The sequence below is a fragment of the Centruroides vittatus genome, unplaced genomic scaffold (assembly GCF_030686945.1).
Source record: "Centruroides vittatus isolate TY-2023 unplaced genomic scaffold, ASM3068694v2 scaffold_1015, whole genome shotgun sequence".
Taxonomy (NCBI): Eukaryota; Metazoa; Arthropoda; class Arachnida; order Scorpiones; family Buthidae; genus Centruroides; species Centruroides vittatus.
The window spans coordinates 4,788,072-4,814,321 of record NW_027122666.1 but is presented as its reverse complement, the minus strand read 5'-3'; the positions used below and the strand labels follow the sequence as shown (position 1 = coordinate 4,814,321).

Here is a 26,250-nt window from a genome sequence, read left to right as displayed (position 1 = left end):
TGGGCATTTGATCCTCCAAACGCAATTAGGCGAGGATAAGGATTACGTCAACACATTAGGATGAAGTTTATCTATCGCATCTTATCTTCTTCATCTTTGCTTTCACTGGTTTAGGTTTTCGTTAACGGATGACATTTGGACAAAATACGATCATTAAGGTTACGTGTCATCAATCGAACGTCTATTAAACGAGAGGTTTGGGGGTGATTAATGTCTCGAGCCTTTTAATTACGTTTGGCGTCAACCGAATTAACTTCCGTTTCCGTTTTGCCTTCTTTTAAATGGAAGAAAGCGAATTAATAAATAACGATTAATATACTAAATACGTGAAATATTGTAACACATTGCACTGCTCCTCCCCCCTTTGATGGAGTTGATAATTACCATGTATCACTAACGTAAAATGGTTATTGTAATGAGGTAATGAAAAGTTTCGTTAATTAGAGTTTATGCATATTTATATGTTTACGCTGCTAAATATAGTCGGTAGATTTACATACAGAATAAAATTTGTAGTGTTTTCTATTACGTACTTGGTTTTTCCCATATCTGTAAGCGCCTTGGGGTGCCTTTAGGGGTATAAATTTGCCTTATAATGAGGTCAACTTTAAATCGAGGTACTAACAAGGAAGAGAAAAGACAAAATAATCCCTTTAATTCACGTCTGGAAATGGATCCAAAAGCATCAGAATCGTTCGATTTTTTATTCTATTTCTGTAAGCCAAAAATTCTGTAGATTTGTATTGCATTCAGAGGATTTTCAGTCCATTTTAAAGGATTTTTGATACTGTTTTTCTCTGTGAATTAAAGTGTATGATAGGATAAACGCGAAGAATTGACCAAGACGTCAACGATTTTATTGATGACATTGCAAATATGTAACTTGCTAAGTGCTTATCTTCCTTCGTGTGGTTAGTCCGGAATGGACTGGAAGTTGTCGTTTTATTCCATTATTACAGAAAAACTTTTGTAGATTTATATATATTTAACCTCAAAACATAAGGATTTTATATCATTTTCTCTTACTTCATCGCACATCATAAATTAAACACATGAGAAATCGCTTGTGTAGAAATATAGCTCACTCCTAAACAATTTTCTGTGTACAAATTCAGTATACACCCATTTAAATTACAGAATATAATAGAATTTTAAATTCATTTACAGGATTTAATATAATTTTCTATTTTCTCAATTATAAAGCATTCCATTTAGAGCAAAGACATTAAAATCTTCATACCAATTGATATAGAGACTTATCATTAACTAGATTTATTTTGTAAACTAATGATAAAGTAGACTATAAATGTAAAATGGAAGCATTGAAGCATATTTTCAACGTTATAATTTACTTTTAATGCTTCATAATTGCAGAGACCAAGTAGAGATGTGTCAAGTGTGGTCTGCAAACACGACGCAGCAAATAGATTTAGCACTAAATATATTTTTTATGGTGTACTTTTTTATACGTGTAAGTATCTTAAAACAATTTCCTATAACATTTTTTATATGTTAAATTACATAATGATTTTTCCCCCTTTTTACAGTTTATTGCAGCTAGCGATAAATTATGGTTTATGCTTGATTTGCATTCGTTTGTCGACTATTTTACTATCCCACCTTCTTTTGTATCTATCTACATGGATAGGACCTGGATAGGTAAGTATACAAGCACTAATATAAGAGAGAAAAGTAATTTATTAAATTAGTACTAGCTCAATAAAGCGAAACATCAAGCAGTAACATCGTTAAGTGAAACCTGAGTAAACTAAACTTCTAGATAAATGAAAGTGCACTTCCATTAATACGACTAACATTTAGTTCCACGTCTGTGAGGTTGTTAGACGTACTAAATGTTAATTTTTATCATTATTATTATTTTTTTGTTAAATTTTTAAAGAATTTTCACTTGCCAGAAACACTAAAAATTCTTAATAATCTGAATGCGTGAAAACCCTTTTTAAATGTAGTAAAAATTCTAAAATTCCTGAAGATGCTTTAATAATTGTTTTTAAAATTTAAAAAACAATTGTAAATAAAATTTGAAGTATAATTAACTTAAAATTTTTGATATTTTTGGGGTGTGTATAACGATTTTTTCGCTATTAAATGTTAAAATTTATGTAATTTTTTAAAATTTTCGACGTTCTATAAAGCTCTAAATGTTAGAAGAATGACATATAATGTCCAAAGTTCCAAATATCTTCAAAATTATAAATATTAAAATGTTACAAAAGTTATTTTTTTAATATTCTAAAAGTTTACTTAACACTGTTTTAGTCATCAGATCATTGGAATGATGGATTTCCAGGAGGAGTTTTATGGAGTACATTACACAATACTTTTCATTAATCAGAATGTGTGGCATAATGACGTAGAGAGTATTGTTTGGGCTTTAAACGATAATTAATTTTATTATCATTGCTTACTATAGTAGTAGACATATTGAGATGGAGGATGTTAATGTTGCGTTTCCACTCTCAGGTCTACGTTTCCTGAGGGCACTGCGATTAATGTCAGTGCCAGATATTCTACAGTACTTAAACGTACTTAAAACCAGCAGTTCTATTCGTCTTGCCCAATTAGTTTCTATTGTCATTAGTGTGTGGTTGACGGCAGCCGGAATCATTCATCTGGTACGTCTTTTCCTTTCATTAAATTGATTTTGTAGCCAATAAATACTAACTCTGCTACATCACGCTGATGTGTTAAGGTTAACAACAGAATCTCTACTCTTACAGTAGATAATTATTAAACTTTTACCAATAAACTTAAGTGTCTATCGATGTAAGATGGCACTAAAGAGTAAAATGTAATTGTATTGCTTCTCCTGTAACGTTTCTACTTTAAATAGAATTCTGTTTAATTTATGGAAAGTTGTCATTGCTGTAGCAGAAGTTTGTAGCTTAATAACTAATTTCGAATTTTTCTAAGTTAGTTGCTTATTAATGATTATTTTTTTTCTTTATAGTTAGAAAATTCTGGTGATCCAGAAGATTTCGGCGAAGACGAACCACCCAGTTATTGGACGTGCGTTTATTTTTTGATTGTAACAATGTCTACTGTCGGTTATGGTGACATATATTGTCACACTACGCTAGGAAGAGCGTTTATAGTTTTATTCATATTAGTCGGTTTGGTAAGTATAAATTTGAAACAAAGTTCTAATGTTGTTTTGTATGTAGAATATTTAAAAAATTGTGACATCTATAAGCAGAAAGTTGAGAAAATTCGATACGTTTTTGCTTCCACTATTTAATGTTGTGTTCGCATGTGAGTGTATCTTTTAAAACATTTGTTATCTAAAATGCTATTGAGTGTAATTTTAAGAAAAACAATATTTTTATTAAATTAGCATAGCCTTATAAAAGTAAAAAAAAAAAATGGAGTTGAGACATCGTCGTTTGAAAGCTACGTTCCCGAATGGATAACTGAAAACTCACTTCCATTAATAATTTAGAAAAAGCATCAAACTGATCGAATTTTCTATTACCCTATAGGCTGTCTTTGCAAGTTGCATACCCGAGATCATAGAATTAGTTGGGACTAGAGCTAAATACGCTGGTGAATACAAGAGAGAACACGGAAAAAGGTATCGAAACGATGAACCCCCCTCTCTGCTGTTCTGGTTGTTGTTGTTTTTATGTTTTTCAGTTGGCACTCTACGTCACTTATCACCAGCACTTCTCTCTTTCTGCTTCTGTCACTATGCTTTAGTTAATTCTTCATTTTCTTTATACGCCTTGAGCGTAAAGGTTCCCATCTATCATTGAGTAACGCCTAGGAAAGCTACTTTCTAAATTAAACTTTAAGCAATAAGAGGACTATCCATCTCTTCCTTCCTCCCTTTCTCCATCTTACTGTAGCTCACGATTTGATCGATTTTATTCAAAACTTGTCACAAAAATTTACAAAATTTTAAAGACTTTTTATATCAATCTCCATCCGGGTAGTTGCTCAATGCTAGATATTTATAAAAGAAAAAAAAATGGAGCTTGTTTAGCTATTTTCCGTTTTTGGCTTCATGTTTACTGAACCGCAATACTCGTCTGGCGACCTCTGTAGGCTGTCTTCGCAAGTGTGATACCCGAAATTACGGAGTTGATAGGACACCCTTCCAAGTACAGCGGTTGCTACTCTGCAGAATATGGAAAAAGGTAGTTTATTGTCAATTTTCTTTTTGGCAGTCCCGATTTTTCCTTCCCTCCTTAGCTTTATTTATTTATTTATTTTATTTCCTTACTTCCTATTTTTATATTTATTTTTACTATTTTTTTTTAATCTTCATCTTCCTTTCACGCCGCATTTAATTTCTATGTACTGGTCGTAGGAAATGTTTTTAAAAATTGATGTAAATATCGGAACGTCATGGATAAACCATTCAGGCATAACTAGAATGAAGTACTCTACCGAAGTTTTGATTTATGAAAGTGTAAATAAGTTTCCCTTCGGGGAAAATTGGTTGCAGGAGATTAATGAATAAAAATAAATGGTGATTGATTTTCGTCTCTAGACGTTTGATGGTTACGTTACGACGACTGATGACACGCTCTTCAATATAATCTTTTTTTATATATTAATTTATTCCCGTTTTTTTGCATTTAATAAATGAATATTTGCACAGAAAAAACAATAATTTGATTTTAAATTTGTTTTGCATAATATAAAAATGGCAAGTTTTTTTATATTTTATTTTTTTATATATTTTTTTTTCTTAACAATTTCGGAAAGTTAATCGAGATTTGACGTTTAATTGTTATTCATTTTACTGGTTGCTATTTTTGTTTGCATATTTTTTTTCAAAGTTACTTTTTATCATTTTTTGCCATTTCAATCTGCCATTATTTTTGCAATTTCTCGTCATTCTATTCTTTTTTATATATATTTTTAAATATTTTATTTCTCTTTCGGCAATTTTTTAAATTCCCATTTTGAGAATCTCTCTTCATAAAAATGAATGTTAAAAAAAATTAATAGCCTTAAAAATACACGGAGAGAAAATAAACATAAAAAATAAGCAAATAAAATTGATTTTAATTCGTACATTTCGTTAATAAATTGATAAATTTCATTAGAATGTAATTTACACTTAATGAGATTCTGTTTAAATGTAAATTACATTTAATGACACTTAGTTAAATGTAAATTAAAGTAAATGATTACATTTATCTAAACGTCATTAAACGTTTTTTTTTAAATGATGAAAAAATAAGACCAAAAAAAAAATGCACTGGAAATTAATCGAAATGTCTCGTTAATGCTTCATAAATAAGCAAAAAGCCATTTTGACTGAATTACAACTGTCATAAGAGTTATGCCTAATGGTTGAATACACAAAATTCCATATTTATACAAATTATAATGAAAGATTTCTTTTTACCAGAGAAAACCACAATTTTTTGTATTCCCTACCAGACATATCGTGGTTTGTGGCCATATCACTTACGACTCCGTTTCGCATTTTTTAAAAGAGTTTCTACACGAGGATAGAGAAGATGTAGATGTAGAAGTTGTTTTCCTGCACAGGTAATTAGTTTAATTATCCTGGATTACTTAAATTAAAAACTGATTTAATCTTAGAAGTAAATAACGTTAACTATAAAGGCCTTTAATCCTATGAGGGTAATTGTACAATTTAGAATTAAATCACGTTCAAGACTCGCTTAAATGTGATTTTTTTTTTTAATATTCGAATTTAATTCGTTTTTAAGCAAATTAAATTCGCATTTTTGTTTATATTTTATGGATTTAATAATTATAAATATGCCAAAGTTTTCTTCCATTATCCTTTGTGTTTATAGACAAAGAATAACCTTTGACCTCGATATAAGGCCTGTGATATTATTCATTAAAGTGCTTACAATAGCTATTCTTTGATGTAACTTTAGAAAAAGAATGGCTGTCAGCAACTCTATTTACGAGTTATGGCAACTTTACGGCCTTTTCAAGTAAAAGTTTACAGTTTGCATCCCAAATAAGCACTTAAATATTAAGGATCTCGGGATTATTAACATATCTCATTATAAACAGTATAAATTTAAATTTATATTAATTTTTCTCATGTAATTTTATTGCATATAAATGAATAATTAACGGTTTTATAATTATAGAAATTAATTTTTCATTTTTAAATAATTATATGATAATATATTTAGCATTAATGAAGATTATATTCATTAAAGTAATGTAGTCTTTTCACTTATGTAGGAGGTAAGGAGCTTTTTTTTTTAATTAGAAAGCCAATTCAGGGGTGTATAAGTAATCAGGGACGTCGAGAGGGAAAGCTGGAAATTTTTCTCTGGCTTATAGTGAAAATAATTAAGACTGCTTTTTATTAATAAAGAAACATTCGAAGTAGTTCGTTTGTTCAAAAACAAAAGGTTAAAGGAGCCGGCTAAGAGGTAAAAGGGCCTATTTTATCCTTGGGCCTCATACAAGTTTTCGACGGCCCTGAAAGCCACATGTATTCTTAGATGTATAAATTCAGCGTATGTTTATAGAACAAAAAATTAACTTTTATAACTCAAAAGACGAGAGAAATATTCATCTTTGGACAATTTTACATTTTATCCGGCTACACAAGAAGCCACAAAAGGCCGCGTGCAACGTACAGGTCGCACCTCTAACCTTTGTAAGGGTATGGTTGGAAGGCACGCGAAAGAACACATTTGAAACAGTTTTTCGCGTAAAAAATAGTAAATAATATAATATATTTTGATTATTTATACAAAATAGATATCTATCGTTAACTATTTTTTTTATTTATAATATTTCTAATACAATATAATTTAATAATAATTTAAGTTATTTTTTGTGACCAAAGTGCATTAGAAAGCACATTGTGGGCTTCATATTTTACATTTCGTGTATGAAATATTCTAAAAAAATCCATACAAGTAGAGAATAAATTTATATATACTGTACAAAGCTTTTGTTTAAATGCAAATTATATTTAATAATACTTATTTAAAATACGATTTACATTTAATTCTATTTAAAGGATAGATTATGTTTAACTAAACCCATCTAATTTATCATTTTCTTTCTGTATTTATCTTCTTCAAAAATGTTTATTAATTTTATTTCCTTTATGTTTTTACTAGAAAACCTCCGGATTTAGAGTTAGAAGGTTTGATAAAAAGGCATTTTACAACAGTAGAATTTTTTCAAGGGACAGTAATGAGCCCGATAGATCTGCAAAGAGTAAAAGTAAATATCTAAGCTTTATTGACAATTTTATAAAGTTGACACGTCAAATATTTACATTTAAGAAAGAATTTTTAAATAGCTTTATACGAAAGTTAATTCTATGTTTACTGAGGATATACTTTACGCAGGTGAATGAAGCGGATGCTTGTTTAGTATTATCTAACAAGTATTGTCAAGATCCGGATGCCGAGGATGCTGCCAACATCATGAGAGTGATTTCTATTAAGAATTTTTCCGATCACATCAGGGTTATTATACAGTTGATGCAGTATCATAATAAAGTAAGAAATCGCTAACAGATCCATTATTCATCATTTTATTGCGTAGCAGTTGTGATAGATTGTTATTTAAATTAGCTGAATAAACCGGTTTTTTTCTATTTTATAACTTTCAATAGGGATTTTAACGATATAAAACATTGTCTGCCGTGTATCTTAAGCAGAAATTTGCCAAATTTACAAAGCTTCTTAGCTCAAAACGGAATCTTAAAGTTTGTAATCCGCGACCTCTTATCATATAATGAAACATAAATATACTTGATCCAGAGGAAATTCTATTGATTTTCACGGATAAACGTTACTTTTATGCTTCAAAAATTTGCTTAAACGAATTTAATTCCGTTAAAAATGAACACAAGACAGTCAATTAAACCATAAGCGCGGTAATTTAATACTTTATACCAATTGTTACACCTTACAACCGCTGCTAAAAGCGATAACTTTAAAGTGGATACGCCGATAATCATTCATTTTCATATATAAAATTAATGTTGATGTGTCACATCGATGGTCATTTATTCAGCCATTAAAGATAGATATACGTTTCGTATGACACTAGAATATTTAGAGACGTAGTTACGCATCGATTGAGAAACAAAAAAATTCAAATCGATGTTTAACTCACCTTTCATATTTAACAAATATATTCAATTTTTTGTGAATAACAAATCAATAAATAGAAAATATAAACTCTATATTTATTGATTTATCATTTAATTCATTCTATTTCATCTAACAGTTTTAAGGTTTCGTATAGAAACCTCATAAAGTCAAGTACGATCGTTTCTACGGGATTATTGGTTAACTGTTACATTTATTATCGTTATCTTATCATAAATAACGTAACGTTTTTCAATTTTTAAATAATTTTATAGGCATATTTATTGAATATCCCGAGTTGGAACTGGAAGAGGGGTGACGACGTCATATGCTTAGCCGAATTAAAACTTGGTTTTATTGCCCAAAGTTGTTTAGCACCCGGATTTTCCACCATGGTGGCAAATCTGTTTGCCATGAGGTCGTATAAAACGGTAAGTAAATTTTATTATACATTATTCGCTATCTTTGTACTTGGAACAACTTTAAACAGGGGATTTTCACTAATAAAACACAAGGATTTGCTCGTGAAAAAAAAAGAAATGCGGAAGATAACTTTAATTAAAATAAAGTCACCTCCATAAAAACATTAACGTTAATTACATTAAATTAAGGCTTACTCGTTTAAATTTCATTAATATTTAAAATAATATAAAATAATCATTGATAATATATCATCAAGGAATTAATTTGAAACTTTTAAATTATTCTCCCGACTGGCAAATTTTGTACATCTGCGCCTTCAATTATCATAACATTAAATATGCCAATTAACGTTTTATGCGCTGCACATCGATTGAATTTAGTTTTACTCTTAATGAGGGTAAAACTAATCAAAAAAGAATTTTATCTCGGTAGGAATTTACTCATTTCTAACAAACGAATAATGACGATACTTCTTTAGTTAGGTAGCATAAGGTTTCAATGGAAGAATTATTTAATATTTCGAATTAAATTCGACTCTCTGTAACTAATAATAATTTATTACTTTCAGTCGCCTGATACCCCTGCCTGGCAGAACGACTATTTATGTGGTACGGGCATGGAAATGTACACAGAAAATTTATCAACATCTTTCATCGGGATGACATATCCACAAACAGCAGAGTAAGTACATTTTTACGGAAGAATTTTTTTCTTTAAGGAATTTCTTCACCTAAACAATTTTTTGTTACAGGTTGTGTTTCGTTAAACTCAAGCTTCTGTTGCTGGCAATAGCAGTGACAAATGAGGATGGCACTGACAGCAAAATCGTTATCAACCCTCAAAGAAAGGTGAAGATATTTGCCAACACCCAAGGGTTTTTCGTGGCACAGTCTGCTGACGAGGTGAAACGGTCAGTGGATATTTTCTGTCCTCACATGTAATAACCCTGTTAAATGAACCTTGCTGAGAACTATCATCTGAAAAGTACTAACAGATAAAGAAAAAGTCTTATCTTACATTCTATTTTATTTTTTTAATTTTATTTTTTAGTGGGAAAAGTGAACTACTTAATGTTCCTTCCTCACCAGTATAAACGGTGCAGTGGGATTTGCATAATTGAATATAACGTTAAAACCTCATTATAATCGAAATCTTACTTCTTTTTAGAGTTCCTAGTTGCATATCTAGTAACTCGGATGCTATTGTAAACGATAGAAAAAGTATTGATGATACCTACTGATATACTTTCAAAATGATTACTGATATACTTAATGAGTATTTTAAGGACGAAATGTGTTTTCAGTGATGCTAATTTTTTTCCAGAAATTACATTAAATTTCAATAAAAATCAAAATATGATTGTAATTATGTTTAGGAGATCGTAATGATGTCATGTTTTTAACATTAGATAAAAATATGGCATCGTTACCATCGTTGATAAAAAAGAATTGCACCGCATAATGCTTTGTAAACATTAATATTCTACGTTTAATTCTTGTTTAATATGTTTACTCGAATTAATATTCATGGCATAACCAGAATTTATTCACATGTTTTTAACTATTAATATTAAATCTGGCAAAAAGTTCGGGAGAAATACTCAAAGGAAAAGATGTATCAGATAAGAGAGATGACCATCATCAAAGATACTCAATATCTTATTCACTAATAAAATTATAACTTTACACATACAAACCTCGATATAGTTCGCATCCGAAGTTGGCACTGAATCGAATATGGCGCTAAACCGAAGACCTCAAACAATAAAAATTATATAATACAATAAACTCAAGTTTGAAGTTTGAGTTTTAGTCGCTTGATAACAATAACAATACTCTTTGATAGGCAAAATTATACATTTAGTAATTCATACAGGTTAAAGCATTACTTTGTGAGTATCTATATGGCATTCTGTGAAAGTATTGCTATATAGGAGGGCGCTATATTGAGGTTTGACGTGTGTATGTGTGCTTCATTCGCTGCTAACAGAAAATTATTGCTAACTTAAAATTGAACATTCTCTAGGTTTTCATCTTCTCTAAATTACTCTATAAATTTCTGATTCTCGATAGTATTGTTGTGACATGTTTTTTTTTTTTCTAGTGACGATACAAATTCAATTATCTACTCCAACAATATTATATGCTTCTTTTTTTCTTTTAAAAGATGATTTCAGCTAGAGGCTCTTACATTTTTTTCCTCTTGAAAATTTTGAAAATAATAAAGCAAGTTATGCCTACTCTATCATCATTATTCGCTCGAAGCCTATAAAATGGAGAAATAACAGTTTCACCAACACGAATGTTCAATCTTCAGAGGAGCAATAGAAGGTCATGAGAGATTTTTAACGATGCCCATGACAATAATAAAATTATTCTTATTTTTATATCTTCCTTAGCATTTCCTCTTACTTTACACTTCATTAATTCGTGACTGCGATAACATAACGCTTGTAAACATTTTTGCCAAAAGAAAGTTTTTTAAACAAAATTTCATCAAATTTAAAATAAAAATTTTTGGTATTTTATGTACACATTTTTTATTTTTATTTTATTTACTAAACAAATTTATCATCTTTTCTTTTTCTTTTTTTTTTTTTTTTTTAATTTAGCGCTTGGTATTATTGCAAACATTGTCACGAAGATGCCAGAGATGCAAAACTGATAAAGAAGTGCAAGTGCAAGAATTGTGAGTTATTCTTATCATTATAGACAAATAATAAATCGAGACAAAATGGCTGAATACTGATTTTCTCATTGAATAAATTGAATTCTTGCAAATAACCCGCAACTCTTCGAGATCTGCTCAGCTGCTTTCCTATTTTTTTTCAGAAAATAAGAAACGAAAGAGGAAAGAAAAAAAAATATTACATATTTATCTGATTATTATAGTTATAAATATCTGAATATATATTAGATTTTATATATTTTTTCTGCATGCTAGAGCACGTATTACATTTACCTCCAATAATTTTTATTCGTGGTTTCTTGCCATTAACGTAAGTAATTTAATTGAGAAAATGTAAAGTAGCTGGAAGAGAGTTGCCTGACTTCCTGACTATTTTTAACTTAAATGAAATTTTTCAATTATAATGCTATTTATTATATATAGATATAAATAACCGAACAAAAAATTTAAGTTAATTTGTATTCCCTACTGCATGCGAAGTGTTGAAAGTCTTTTTATTTCTTTTTGTCGCTTGATGAGTGTATCTTTTCTTCATTCTAAGTAATTTAATTGTCTGTGATCTCTAATTTAATCTTGTAACTTTCATGTGGTCCTAACAGTGTCAAATTTTAAGAAAAGTGTAAGAGTTATTCAAGCAATTGGTGTTGCAAGTATGTTTTGTATTCCTTCCTCATCTCTTTTATTCCTTTCTTCATTTTTTTTTCTTTTTTTTATATATATATAAATTAAAAACTAAGAAAGAACAATAAAAAATTATACAATGATTGCTAAATTTTGAGAATATCCAGATGGAGAAATTTAAATTTAAATAAGTATATATGAATTGTAATTTTTTTTTTCCTTCCGAGTACGTAGAATTACGAAATTTTTGTGGATTATTTTTAAATCGATCACGTGGTAATTTAGCAATCATTACTCTATTTTCTAGTAAATTAAAATTATTTTTAAAATGCTTTTTTTTTAATGTAATCATGTCAAACTTTGATATTAAGTCGAGCAATATTTATGGTGATTGTTCTCTTCCTGGAATGCTCTCCTTTGCATGTTGGCAATGTTGCATGTATTCACAGCATCAATATTAAGCTCTATCTTATTAATCTGCATTAAATGCAAAAGTCAGTATTCAGCTTAAAACTGTGAATTATATTTAAGTGTAATAATTGAGTAATCGCACTTATCGCGACGCAAAGTCGCGCTCGATACGCGACGCGACTCGTCGCGTACGCTATTAATAATTAACCAAATGATAATTATAGAAAATAATGCACTAATTATAATTATTATGAAGCGTATGATTTTTAAATTTTTGATAAATTAACAATTTCGTACAATTTACTATTAATTTCCTGTCACATTCTACATCAATCACCAGTAATTTTGTTTCACACTTTTAAAATTTTAGTTAATCAATTTTAATTAATATATTAAGCAATAAAATTTATTTATACACAATTTTTTAACATGTTAATCCTGCAATATTTAAAATATAAACGAATTTACGCATCGAATCACAATGAAACCAAAGAGCAAATATATTTTATTAAACAACACTATTATTTTGTATGTATGCATCGAAATTTCACACAAAATGCACATATTTATGTATTTTAAAAAATATATATAATAGAAAAAGTAAGCATCACAGTTTGGCATGAATACGTAATAGATAATGTTGCGTTGCTTGGCTACGTGACGTGTGTTTCGATGCATTTTTCCTACATCTACACACTAACGTAGCTATTACACAGAGCTAGAACACATTAAAAAAGAAGTTTTTTAATATTTCTAACAAATATCTATTCAACTAAAAATAACTTTTTTATATCAAAAAACAGATGAGGCGAGTCAAAACCCTGCGGATATTCGTAAGTATTCAAAATTTTGCACAGTTAAATGCACTCTTAGAGTTACATCTTCACTGTTTCTGTAATTATAATGTTTTATACTTTAAAAAAAATTATTTTTCGGTTTATCAAATGAATTTCGGTTTATCAAGCGCGTAAAAATGACATCTAGATCTATAAACGAACAAGGATTCGTTGTAGAAACTCGTTTGTACTCTATAGTAAAATGTAACTCATAACAGTAAATTTATAACATAAATTTAGCTTGTTTTGGATAATTTTATAGTGTAAGAACAGTGCAATAAGCTACCAGATTCTTATATTTGATAACAATCAACATTAAGTAAATACTCGTATTTTGAAATGGAGTTGAAAAGTACGTTAAAGATCGACTAATATAATTATACAAACACAAACCGGAATTTTGGCATTGATTGATGTTCTGTTTGTTTATACGAGTAATTTCAAAAAATCTGGATAGTGCTTTTAAACTCTTGCTAAATAAAACTATTCCATAATTATAATAAAAATAATTACAGAATCCATCTTAACGGTTGGGTGAACATAATTAAACTTTCTTTGTTAAAATACATCAGATATCTTGTATTGAATGAAACAACATTCAGAAATTGAATAATGGATTATGTTGCTGAGATTCGTGAAGTAAGATTAATCCATTTTTCACCGCAGAAAACAGCTCTGTAACTCTTTTGCAAATAGGACTGACCAAAAAATAATTTAGTATAATCTATTATTAGAAAATATAATTTACATGCAATGCCACGCCTTTAGTTAAGAATCTTTAAATAACAACTTGTATTAAAATCTGATATATGCAACCATTCATATGAAAGAAGGATTCGAACCCCGATCTGATTAACTAGAAACAACGTCGTCGTATTAAGACGTTGTTTCTAGTTCTTAGCCTTAAGCTGTGTACACGCGTATTGGTATATCTGAGCGTATGGGTGAAAAAAAAAACTGGCAGTTCTATCATCCAGACTTCAGGTATACCAGCTCCGGTAAATATAGCATGAGTCTCGGAGTAATCTGTTTCGCCTTAATGGAAATCATATTGAAAAGTTTTTCATGTGTTAAGAGGACATTATAAGTGCTAATTACTGTAATGAAATTATAAATGTATTTCTTTGCCATTTTTTGCATATTTTTTGAGAAACTTTCAAATTTCTTGTTATTCCCTACGAGTTTCTAAATGGAGGATGGTTAAATTACGGCACCCAGTAAACAGATTCTCACTATAATTCTCTCCTTGGTTTTTTTATTAATCGCTGTTTGAAATGTTTACAGTTAACAGTCTGCACTCTCAAGCAAGTATGGTTCGAAATAACGGACATTGGAACCGTCAAGGAAATCGAAGTCACAGTCAAGAGAATTCCACAACTTCTCTCAATTCACCAAGAAATGGAAGAAAATCACATTCCAGGTTTTCCAGATTTCGTCATTTTCTTGATTGTCCATCAAACTAAATATAGATAAATAATGATTTTGTTATTACAGCAAGTCCAGCAGAGGATATAACCAAGCTGTGGCAGAAAGACCTTACAGTGCTGGCATTCTTTCCCACAACAAAGAATTTGACTTCGAGAAACTCGAAATGAAGTATGATTCTACTGGAATGTTTCATTGGTGTCCACCTAGAACGATCGAGGACTGCATATTGGTGAGTGAATATTTATATTTGTGAAAATAAATTCATGTGCACAGATGGCATCTGTTCGAAGATTTATTTCTGAAATCGCAAAATCGAAAAAATTACATTACATATATTTGTAGACGAAGCGCAACTTAAAAGATACGGTGCGGAACGGATGATGATGAAATGTGAATAATAAATTTTACATCTTTCAGGATAGGAATCAAGCAGCCATGACTGTTCTTAACGGTCACGTGGTTGTATGTCTGTTCGCTGATGCCGATTCTCCTTTGATGGGTCTTAGAAATCTCATCATGCCTCTTCGAGCCAGTAACTTTCACTATCACGAACTCAAGCATGTTGTAGTAGTTGGAAATGCAGAATACTTAAGGAGAGAGTGGAAAATGCTTCAGAATTTACCAAAAATATCAATTTTAAATGTATGAAAATTTCGAAATCAACTTTTTCTTAAATATATAGAAACTGATAAAACTTTTTCAACTTTTTATCGTAGGGTTCTCCATTAAGCAGAGCAGATCTTCGTGCAGTTAACATTAACTTATGTGACATGTGTGTTATTCTTTCTGCAAAAATACCAAGCAGCGATGATCCTACGTTAGCAGATAAAGAAGCGATTTTAGCATCGTTAAACATCAAAGCCATGACTTTCGATGATTCTATAGGACTAATAAGTCAAAGTAAGTTATTGTTTACATCTATTTATGATTTTTTAATATATAATTCTTCAAAACAAAAAATTGCACACAGAACCTTTCGGGTTAGTTGCGTCAAAATTTGAAAGAGCAGTAAATGAAAATAACATTTTAGTTAATGAGGGAGCCATAGCTAAGTTTGCTCAGGACATTACAATTAGAGAAAGACAATTACAGTAAATAATCATGAGAGTTTTAACTTCATTGCAATATAATTCGAAAGCAAAAACTATGACAAAATAATTTTTACATGATAGCTATAAAAATTGTATACTAGATGACGTTTAAACGTTAACGATGGCATCGATCATCTATAGCGTTAGCAGTTTTTTTATTTCATTTGCGACATATCTTGCTTATTGTTACAGATTAAAAGTAGACATAAAAATTAGCGTAATCTGTTTCAAACAAAATGAAAAGTGTCAAGTTAAACTTACCGAAATTCAGTTGAAAACACTCCTGTTGCAAAGGATGCTCATCAGTTTTATCTATTGTTACATTTCCCATTCTCGTCACTAGTCGTCGCTTCTATTTTAAGGCAATAATGGCGCCACCTAGTGGTTGAAAAATTTTCTTTTTCTTCTAGAAAACTTAATTATCTAGAAATTATATTGATATATTTCACTTTGTTTCAAAGACAATGAATTTAAACTATGACCTTCCAAGCTCATTTAACAATTTTTATTTTATAATTTTAACAAATTTAGAAACCCCTTTATTAACATTTAACCTATTTAGTGATACTAACCCCCGTTATCAAGATAGAATAATTATTTTTAGATGCAGCTGAACCAGATCCGTTTACTTCATCAGGCAATGCACTGGTGTTACAACGTAGGGGTTCAGTTTTTGGTTCTACAGTGCCGTTAATAACCGAATTAGGTATGAATTTTCGTATAAATAATTAAAAAAATCAACAAAAATTTACAAATTATGAAAATTTGTGATTTCAGTAAATGATACAAATGTACAGTTCTTGGACCAAGACGACGACGATGATCCAGATACGGAGTTATATCTAACTCAACCGTTTGCATGTGGTACTGCTTTTACTGTTAGCGTGCTAGATTCTTTAATGAGCACGGTAAACACTTTCACTATTTTTAAATCCCCGATTTAATCATATAATGATTAAATTTGGATTTAAATTTCCAGACTTATTTTAATGCCAACGCTTTGAACTTGATACGTTCTTTGATAACCGGAGGAGCTACACCAGAATTAGAACTGATTTTAGCTGAAGGAGCAGGCTTGAGGGGAGGATACAGTACTCCTGAATCTCTTTCGAACAGGGATCGTTGCAGATTGGGCCAAATTAAATTGTCTGATGGACCACTTGCTCAACACGGAGTAAGTTTAACGGCTGCAATGGTCTGTCTAATCTACAGAACAGCCAAAAATTTAAAATGATAACATATTTTTATGCTATTTAGGAAGGTGGAAAGTATGGAGATTTGTTTGTTGCGGCTCTTAGAAATTATGGCATGCTGTGCATAGGTCTTTATAGATATAAAGACCCCAGTATGTCGGGCGAAGCATCTTCGAAGCGTTTTGTAATAACAAATCCTCCTGCGGATTATTCCCTTCTTCCTTCAGATAGGGTGAGTAATGCTACGTTTTTCCTTATTTTTAACCTGTCAAATGTCGTTACAGCTTATAAAATTGATTTAAAGATGTCAAGAATGAAAACTAACATTTGAGTAAATTACTTAAAACATAAATATATTAAAATTTTGTTGAATGACACCCATTCGGAAAGGCACGCTTAGTATTTTTCTGATAAAAATTTTATAATTTAAAATATAATCAAATTTCTGCTATAATAATTTTGAATAGAAGATTATTATAGCAGAATACCATACAGAATTACAATTTTTATCTTATGTAATTTGATAGCTTCGTTTAAAATAATAAACTCATATAATAAGCTTTGCATGATAAAAAAAAAAATTATTATTTACAAAATTATTCAAAATTTACACCTAAAATTAATAAACATATTCACATTATTTAAAAGTAATACGATATTGAAGCGAAATATTTACTAATAAATGAATTTACTATAGTATTTCTTTATTATAAGTTTAAAAACTCTTATCCAATAATTAATTTATGCACATTTTAAATAATTTATGCGTAAATTTAGTAAACTGTCATTAGCGTTATCCAATAGACTAGGCTTTTGCTTGTGCTACAATAAGATCTGGCTAATTAATTAACTTTTAATGAGTTAACTCTTAATGATCTCGAACAGAGGATATGACTTTATAGGTTACTATAGTTTAGTTGCATGTAGCTGCTATAAAGATGTTAAAGGTTATTGTATTCAGTTTCTAAATTATAGTAAAACTGAGAGAAAATAAGTATAAAATCTATTCACTGACAATTATTCTCAGTTAGATTGCCACCGAGGGAAAAGAGGATAAATGGGAGTTATTCATTACAGCAAGTATCAGAGTCATAGCGTCAAACAGTAACCTAGTTTTGTCAAGTTAGAATGTGAAAGAGCCACGAGCTAGTTGGAAATCCTTATTAATGAGAATCCTTAACTATGAACTAATTTTCTTACTCTTTCTTTTTGTTCAGGTGTTTGTATTGATGCAATTCGACCCTGGGGTGGAATATCAGCCTAACAGAGGAGAAGACTTCAGAGATGATCATTCATGACACATTTTATGTGAAGAAACGGTACTGAAATCAGAAAGATCTCGCTTACGACAGGTCCAACATAAATGAGTAAGCCACGCTCAACCTGCCCATGTGTCACACAACTGAACAAAACTCTCCGTCTGCAAACTATGCACCATCATGTTGGACACATCCAACTGTGCCTATTTCGGACGAGTACCCTTTGGGTCACGCGATTCTTTGTACCTGGTCACATAACTATACCTATTCAAGTGCTTCATTGAGACCGTGTCTCACGCTTCACACCCGGAACTAAGAGTACGTACATTGTTCATCATGGACGTGTGCCTCTTACGGGTCGGATTATACAACTTAATTACCTGTTATATATATATATACATATATATATATATATATATATATTAAAACAACGATCTCATCCATTTTTTCCTTATTACACCCATTCCAAGGGGCAAAAAACAAAAAAAAAACAAAAAAATTCGCAAAAAATAACAGTATTGGTATATTAGAATAATATAAAGTATGCAGTTTGTAGAGGCACATAATCACGCAGAATACTTTTTATTACAGTTTAGATTTTGAAAAATTACTATTTGAAACACTTTAGACCTCAAAAAAAAGAAGATAATATTTTTGACTTCTATAAATAATTTTGGCAAAGTGAAGTGCCTAAATGTAGTTGTAGTTTTCAAAATGGTTTAGTTGCATTTTCACGTACATCTAATTTCGAATTTGTCACATCGTAACACATCAAACGGTAGGAATATTAAAAAAAAAAAAAAAAAAAGAAAGAAAGAAAAAAGAAAAAAAATGTGGATGTAAATATTACATTTTTGAGTGCTGTTCGAAGTGAAGAAGTATTTTTGTTTCGTTTTTTATATATTTTTATGTATATATTTGCAGTTTTTGCATGTTTTATTGATTGTTTTTGATGTTTCTTTTCCCCCTCCCCCTCTTCTGTTTTCAAGAATTATCACATCTAGTGATCAAATCGGAGATTTTTTTACTTAATATATATATGTATACATTTATCCATATTTAAATTCCTTAAACTAAGAGGAAAAAATGATAATAACTCTCATATTTTGCGGTTTGTTTTTTTTTATCATTATAAAAAATTGATCATGGAAAATCTATTATGAGAACATTTTAAAAGTAAAAAAATCATATTGTTTACAGTAATTTGTAAATAGAAAAGTAAAAAAGAGAGATTTTATTGCTACACTAACAGCACAATTTTTTTAAAATGTATGTTTAAAATAATTGAGGGCACCCGGGGAAAATTTAGTAGACTGTTCTCAGATTTTTACAGAAGAGAAGTATTTAAAAAAAGAAAAAAAAAGAGTCAATTTTGATCTTTCTCGGTGTTAAATTTTCTTTTCAAAAATTAATTTTGATGAAGTAAAATAAATGAAAATTTTATCTTGCAATTCTTTCAGGCAGGATGAAGCGTGTAAATATTATAATTTTAAGAGATTATAGAGGTAATTTAATGTCGACATTTGCAATTTATGTTACATCTCGAACGTAAAAGACTTTAATAGAGATTGGTTAGTGATGTAGTAGCTTTATTGATGACTGGTTAAAGAAATAGGAAGAGGTAAACAACAGTACTTCCTCAGCCAATCGTCGTTAAGATAACCATTACACCAACCAATGATCTGTCAATATCTTTTATGTCTGATATCTTATATATATGGCAAAAGGCTGCCTACGTTCAGATGAATTTTTAAAAATTTTTCTCATAATCTCTTAAAATCATTGTATTTACTTAATTTTTATGCAGAATATTCTCTTTTATCGATCAAATATTGTCTGAAATATGCATATACTCAGGTTTGGAGCTTAGCAACACAATCAAATTTTCTGTAGGAGCAGTAAATTTTCCATAAAAAGATAGAAATGTCTTGTATAAAATTTTCAATTGGGGCCCGATTATTTAAAAAATAATAGATTCCTATTGAAATTTTGCAGTACAGCTGCAAGATTATTCTTTTATAGTACCATTAAAGGAACAAATGCCTTCATCAGTTAATCCTATCAACCATTGTTGTCGGCACATTCTCACATCAGTCTTTCATGCAATGTGATATAGGAATTAAAATAATAATTTAAAAATATATATATCGACGGTATAAATATTCTTATCGAATATTTGTTTAAAAAAACAAAACTCAATGTTTTTCACCAGGTGAAATTTGAAAATTGTTTAGAAAGAAGACAAAGAAGAGGTACTTATTAAGCACAAAACTGTTGAATAAAGCTTTGATCTGTTTTGTTTAGTCTCTTATTACTTTTAATTTTAAGTTAATTATAAAATAATTAATAATTAAACTATAATAATAAGTTAAAGATGTTAAAAACTAAATTAATCTCTCATTTATTTGAAATATTCCCGATAAAATATATGAGCAAAAATTTCAAGAATTAAATTTAAACAAGAAGATTTTTAAAAATTTCACATCATCTCCCTTATAAAAAACGTCATTAATTAACATTTTAAAAATTTTAATAATTAAATCGGGATGACAAAATATACTTTTTTTCCCCTCTGAATATCTTAGATGTATAACGAATTTTAGCGTAATTTTAGAATTTAATTAATGACTATATAATTTGCCATTGAAAGACGATGAGAATTAATTGGAGTTAGTAAAAAAATCAATGATTTCGATATTAGTAAAACAAAAAGTGGTAAGTATAATATTGAATTCTACACGATGATGAAGTATAATTTAATTAAAAATGTAAAGCAGTTAATTACATTAACGATCCGATGATAAAATGCTTTTTTCTTAAATTCATTTCAGTGATTAAACGATATATATATATATATATATATATATATATAGAAAATGACGCCAATTGGAGCAATATAATGTTATTTATTTGAGTTTCCTGTACTTTAAAGCAGAAAAAATACGATAATATTAAATAGGGATTCAGAATCCATTACTAAAAGCCAAATGTTAGTATATTCAAACCTCTAATAACGGCCAGTGGCCTTTTTTCAGAAGAGATGCGTAAAGAATCCCCTTCGAATAACGACCATTTTTTATGATTCCGTCAGTGGCCATTATTCGGAGGTTTGATTATACAGTATATATATATATACAATGAAACCTGTTCAAAACGGAACCGGAATAAAATGGACTAATTCTTTGAAACGCAGAGATCTTTCTATGTTTAAAAACCTGTTCAAAACGGTTTGAATAGGTTTTTTTAAATATATTCGGTACCGTGCGATTCCGGTTTACACAGGTTTCACTGGATACACAATTTTTTTCTGCAAATTTTCACTGTATATTCAAAAATTTTTTAAAGTTATATTGAGTGTGATAAAGACACTTCCCAGAAGAATAACTCGTAAAAATGATAGGAAACTCAATTTTTTTCCTCTTTCCTTTGTGATATTTTCTTTATTAAGTAATAACAATGAGATATCTGTCGTAATTTATGAAAAACTTGATAAAATATACTAGGCTTGAGCTTTCAGTTTAATAGATCGTAACCTAAAGAAAAATTTAAAATTCATAAAAACTCTATAAAAATTTATAATAGGCCTATATAAAATGTATAAATGGGTTATCTCACTGAATATTTGTGAACTATATCTTAAGTTACTCATTTGAGTTTTATGTCTAGTTAATTTATTCATTATTAATAAATTTTTTCGTCCATAACTCAGGTTTATTTTTAATTAATTATTTTTTAAATTACATAAAAGTTTTCAAATATTCAAAACACCATTAAAACATTTAATTTTCATTATAAAATTTCACAAAATGTGCTAAGTTATAGATTTATATTAACTCAATAAACATCTTTAATACTCTTGGTAGAACATTTTATAGGTAGAACAATTATTATAGTAATAAATACGCAAAATTTTAAGAAAAATATCTTACTTCTCATTAGAAATAGAATAAAGCAAAGATATAAAAACAATTTAGTATCAATAATTGAGCTTATTAAAGCATTATCAAATAAATTTAAAATAAGTAATTAAATTGTATTATTGTAAAATAATTAGTAAAGCCGACTAGAAACCGAGTGGATAAAACTACTGAAAATTGATGCTGTTGGAGCATTTTGCCACGTTGAATTTTCCGCACTTTCTTCGTGTCTAACACCTAAAGCTGTCAAGATAGCAGCCTATCGTTCTGGAGGACTCGAATTTGAATCTTGACGGGTCGATAAATCTCCAGGAATTTTTCGGGGAATAGTCCATCCGGATATGTCGGGCCCCATTCCTCACCACCCGGCCGCCTCATTGCGCGTCTCGACGGATCCATAATCGGGTTGCTAAAAAGACCTTCTTAGTGCTCACAGGGAGGAAAGAATTATAAAAAAGAAACCCAGAAGCAAGTTTCTCTTAGAAAAGGCATACCACTCAGCAGATTGCCCACGTGTTGCGTTGTTTTATGTCATCAATCAATATAGAGAATAAGTAAAATCATTCTTTATAGAAGTTTATTCTTCTACAAGATAAAAAAAAACAAATATACTCTCAGCCTTGACGTCTCCAATTACAAAGTGCAGCAGTTGTCGTATTACTGTTGTGTTCTAGAATATAAGATGAACTTTGGAACTGCAATCGCTCTAGAACATACTTCAAACAATATTGTCAAATTTCAATTTGCTGAAGAAACAAAAGTTAATTGAATTTATTATAATTACAACACTAAAACGAAATCCATAAGATACATTTATAAAGTAAATAAATAAATGTAGTAGTAAAAATGAATCCTGGAAAATCTTATTATGATGCAGTAAATCTTATAATTCTGCAGCAAGGCAATTGTTTATATCGCGTTGGTTCCGATGGAATAATTTCACCTAAATGAAGACCATTTCGATTTCAAATTTCTTTAATATGAGTTCTATAAAAGATTTTTTGAAAATATTGCATGACAGTATTAATACAAGTTTCTTCTGTCAATAGGAGGCAAAAAATCCTGCACGTTTTTCTGTAGTTGCGTGTGGCCAATAAATATACAGTTCTGTATACTGTGTACGCATGTTATGGCCATACGCAAAGCAGATTTTGGATTAAACGATTGGCATTTGTAATTTCAAGATATTGGCAGTAAAATGGCTAAAGAGAAACGAAGTCATCAGTATAATATTTCTCGATTTAATCTTTCTGTTATTTTATAGAATTTTTAAAATAAAAATTTTCTTAAGTGCAGCGTTTATCCTGTAATAAAGTTAATTAAATTTCATAAATTTAGTAAGTAAACATGTGATTTGCCTAACTAAATTTATAGGATACTTAACTAGAAAAACATATTGAAATTGAATTGAATTGAAGGAAATATTGAATTGACACAAATAATTTGTCTTAACGTTTTAAAAAATATACTATTTGATATTTTTTTAGATTCTAAAGGGAATTTTTTGTAATTTTCTTTGTAAGTAATTGTAAAATTTGGATTAGTGAAAATTTACATTAAAATTGTAGAATTTGGATTAATATGTAAACTTTATTTGAATTCATTATACATTTTGTAAACGTTTTTAAACAAATTTTGAAAAATTTGTTTAAAAATTTATAATTTTATTATTATTTTTTATTTATACAGCTAAACTATTTTAACACTATTTAAATATTGTTAAAATAGTTTAGCTGTGTAAATCTCATGTTTCTTCATTGTTCAGCAGCGAGAGATTCCTGAAACTTCTGGCATAAGTGATTGGGCAATTGGTCCAGTTATTTGTGCCTAAAAACGTTACCTGACATTTGAAACAGATGTTTCTTAAAAATTCTTAACGTTTTCATCTTTAAACCATTTTATCACCTGATCATAATACAGTTACTTTTTTTTTTTTTTTTTTTTTTTTTTTTTAACTCTTTCCGCCCTGTGGGCACTAAGAGGGCCTGTTATAGCAAGCCCATTATGGGTTCAGCCAGGCCCACAATGGGGCGACCGGGTGGTGAGGGACGGGGACCGACATATCCGGACGGACCACCCCCCGAAAAATTCCTGGGGATTATTCGACCCGTCCGGATTCGATCCCGGGTCCCCCAGGGCGGCAGGCTGCTAACCTTTACCGCTCGGCCATCCGGCCGCTATACAGTTACTTTAGTTAAACTGCTGAACACTAGTTTAATAAAATTTTCAATTATGTTCTTTTTTGAAAATCAAAAACTTAGCTCTCTAGTTTGTATATTAAACACTTATATCGTGGATATAGAACCAAAACTCTAAATTTTTCAGTTTTTCAATAATAGAGTATTTCTATTATATTCTTATAATACAGCACAAAGTATAATAGAATATGTTTATTTGGTTCTATAAGCAAATATGTAAAATTCTAAACGGTTACATAAAACAGCAAATTTTTGGTTTGGCTGCTTTTCAAATCTCCTTTTTCGAAAATTACAGTTTTGCAGTTTGGTTTTTTTTTATAGGACCAAACTGCCTCTCCAGTGTTTATATAATTTTTAAATACACTATCGACAAATTCTCCCCATTAAAAATACTTAATTCATTCTCGCAAAAGTGGTTTTCCCTTTCCTCTGAAAGGAATTAGAAATCATATGAGTAAATTTTAGAACATTTGGAAGCATTCGAATAATTCCCGTTATTTTTATCTACATCGTGTAATTCAGAAAAAAATTTTACTCCTTTGTTCTCTTAAGTTGTCTCCTTTGTCACTTATTTTCTGAACAGATTCCGGTGATTCCTTTTCTTTTCTTGACAGACGTGCAACTATAACTAGGAAAACTTTCTCTAGCAGTCCAGTTTCAATTTCTGTCGTGTTTTACATGAACTTGGTGCCAATCATTTCTCATTGGTACTACCTTATATTTTTCACGAGTTATTTATTGTTAAAAAGTTTCATTGCTTGCCAATGGTTGTCTTCTAAATTGATTGCCATCTGTTAAAAGAATAGTAAATCTGTATTTAAAAATCATTAAAGCTAAGTTGGACTAGTGTTGCACCGTCTTTACTCCACAAGATGTCTTCTGAATTTAACAAAGGTTACGTTCATTTTAACAAATTGCAATCTCCGTTTCACTAGTCCTACTTCTGAGAAACGGAAAAGACTGTGCTTCCCAATTTAATTTGTTATATTTGTTGTTTTAACAGTTTTCTTAGTTCTGGTAATATCGTAATGCCAATCTCTGCACATTACAACCAAAATTCCTCATGTTTGTCTGTCCCGCGACACCGGTTAAACATTGCTAGCCGTTCATTATATTATTCTACTGTGGGCCATCTCCAAAATTTAGAAGATTTCCTTTGTATTGATTTTAAATTTTTGAAGATTACGTACAGAAATAAACATTATTCCAAAAATTCCACGGTTTAATACTACTTTACGTCGCGAACTTGTATTTTATTATATTTATCTTTGCTTTATTTGTTGTATTCTTTTTTATTGTACTTTATTGTATTTTAATGCTTTTTTGTATTTGTAACTTTATATATTTAGCTTTTTTATTTATTTTGTATTGTTATCTAGTTAGTTTTATCGGGGATTTTCTTTCTTACTGTGAGATAGTAATCGACAGTCTACGGACTTGTATACGTAGAGAACAAAGTATTCCGAACTCTTGATTTGTTAGAAAATGATCATTTTGTTTGCAAATTAAAAAAGTATAATTATATAAAATATAATTATAATTTTGTATTGATAAGGATAATAACTTTGAATGGATAATGCTGAAGCAATGCTTGGATGGCAAGAAGTACAAAATACTTTCACGAATTTAAGGAACATGTTATAAGAACAGAAACAAATAAATTAAATTATTCAATCAGTAAGTGTTACCGTATTTTACGGACTATAAGAGGCACTTTTTTCTTCGAAAAATTGCCTCCAAAATTCAGGTGCGTCTTATAGTCCGTAGCGTCTTATAGTCCGTAAAATACGGTAATAATAACTAAGCACTCAAAGAAATGGAAAGAAGAAATAAATCAGCAACGAGCTGCTCAATTTTCCCAGTAACATTAAAAATTTTGGTGCCACCATTGTCAACGTATTTTTATTTTAAATATAGTTTTTTAACTATTATAAAACGGCAAAAAGCTTAATTTTGAGGATAGGAATGAGTTTTATAAAAAAAATTGTAAATGCTGATAACGAGTAAAATAGTCATTTACCCTACTGGAGATACACACGACCCCCTCCACTCCCTTGACCTTTAACCACCAAAATTTACTAGCGTCAATCCCCCTAAT

General features: G+C 29.7%; 2 protein-coding genes across 7 annotated transcripts in view; one reads left to right on the top strand and one right to left on the bottom strand.

Annotated features, from left to right (window-relative positions):
* Positions 1–744, bottom strand: part of LOC136986219 (nicotinamide N-methyltransferase-like) — a 257,802-nt gene extending 257,058 nt beyond the window's left edge. The window contains exon 1 of the mRNA XM_067283711.1: positions 734–744. The gene's annotated coding sequence lies outside the window, so the exon portion shown is untranslated. The remainder of the gene's footprint in view (positions 1–733) is intronic.
* Positions 1–20,334, top strand: part of LOC136986217 (calcium-activated potassium channel slowpoke-like) — a 55,240-nt gene extending 34,906 nt beyond the window's left edge. Inside the window, exons 3-24 of one of the 6 annotated variants that reach the window (XM_067283708.1) lie at positions 1,375–1,471; positions 1,548–1,659; positions 2,485–2,636; positions 2,972–3,139; positions 4,066–4,157; positions 5,416–5,526; positions 7,104–7,209; positions 7,338–7,490; positions 8,363–8,518; positions 9,079–9,191; positions 9,262–9,420; positions 11,122–11,198; positions 13,034–13,063; positions 14,351–14,486; positions 14,561–14,723; positions 14,912–15,136; positions 15,211–15,394; positions 16,190–16,291; positions 16,363–16,493; positions 16,565–16,759; positions 16,843–17,010; positions 17,996–20,334. In XM_067283708.1, the coding sequence (XP_067139809.1) occupies positions 1,375–1,471; positions 1,548–1,659; positions 2,485–2,636; positions 2,972–3,139; positions 4,066–4,157; positions 5,416–5,526; positions 7,104–7,209; positions 7,338–7,490; positions 8,363–8,518; positions 9,079–9,191; positions 9,262–9,420; positions 11,122–11,198; positions 13,034–13,063; positions 14,351–14,486; positions 14,561–14,723; positions 14,912–15,136; positions 15,211–15,394; positions 16,190–16,291; positions 16,363–16,493; positions 16,565–16,759; positions 16,843–17,010; positions 17,996–18,076 (2,911 nt within the window). In that variant the 3' untranslated portion in view covers positions 18,077–20,334. The other 5 variants (XM_067283705.1, XM_067283704.1, XM_067283707.1 and 2 more) reach the window with 5 other exon arrangements.
* Positions 20,335–26,250: the final 5,916 nt, after the last annotated feature.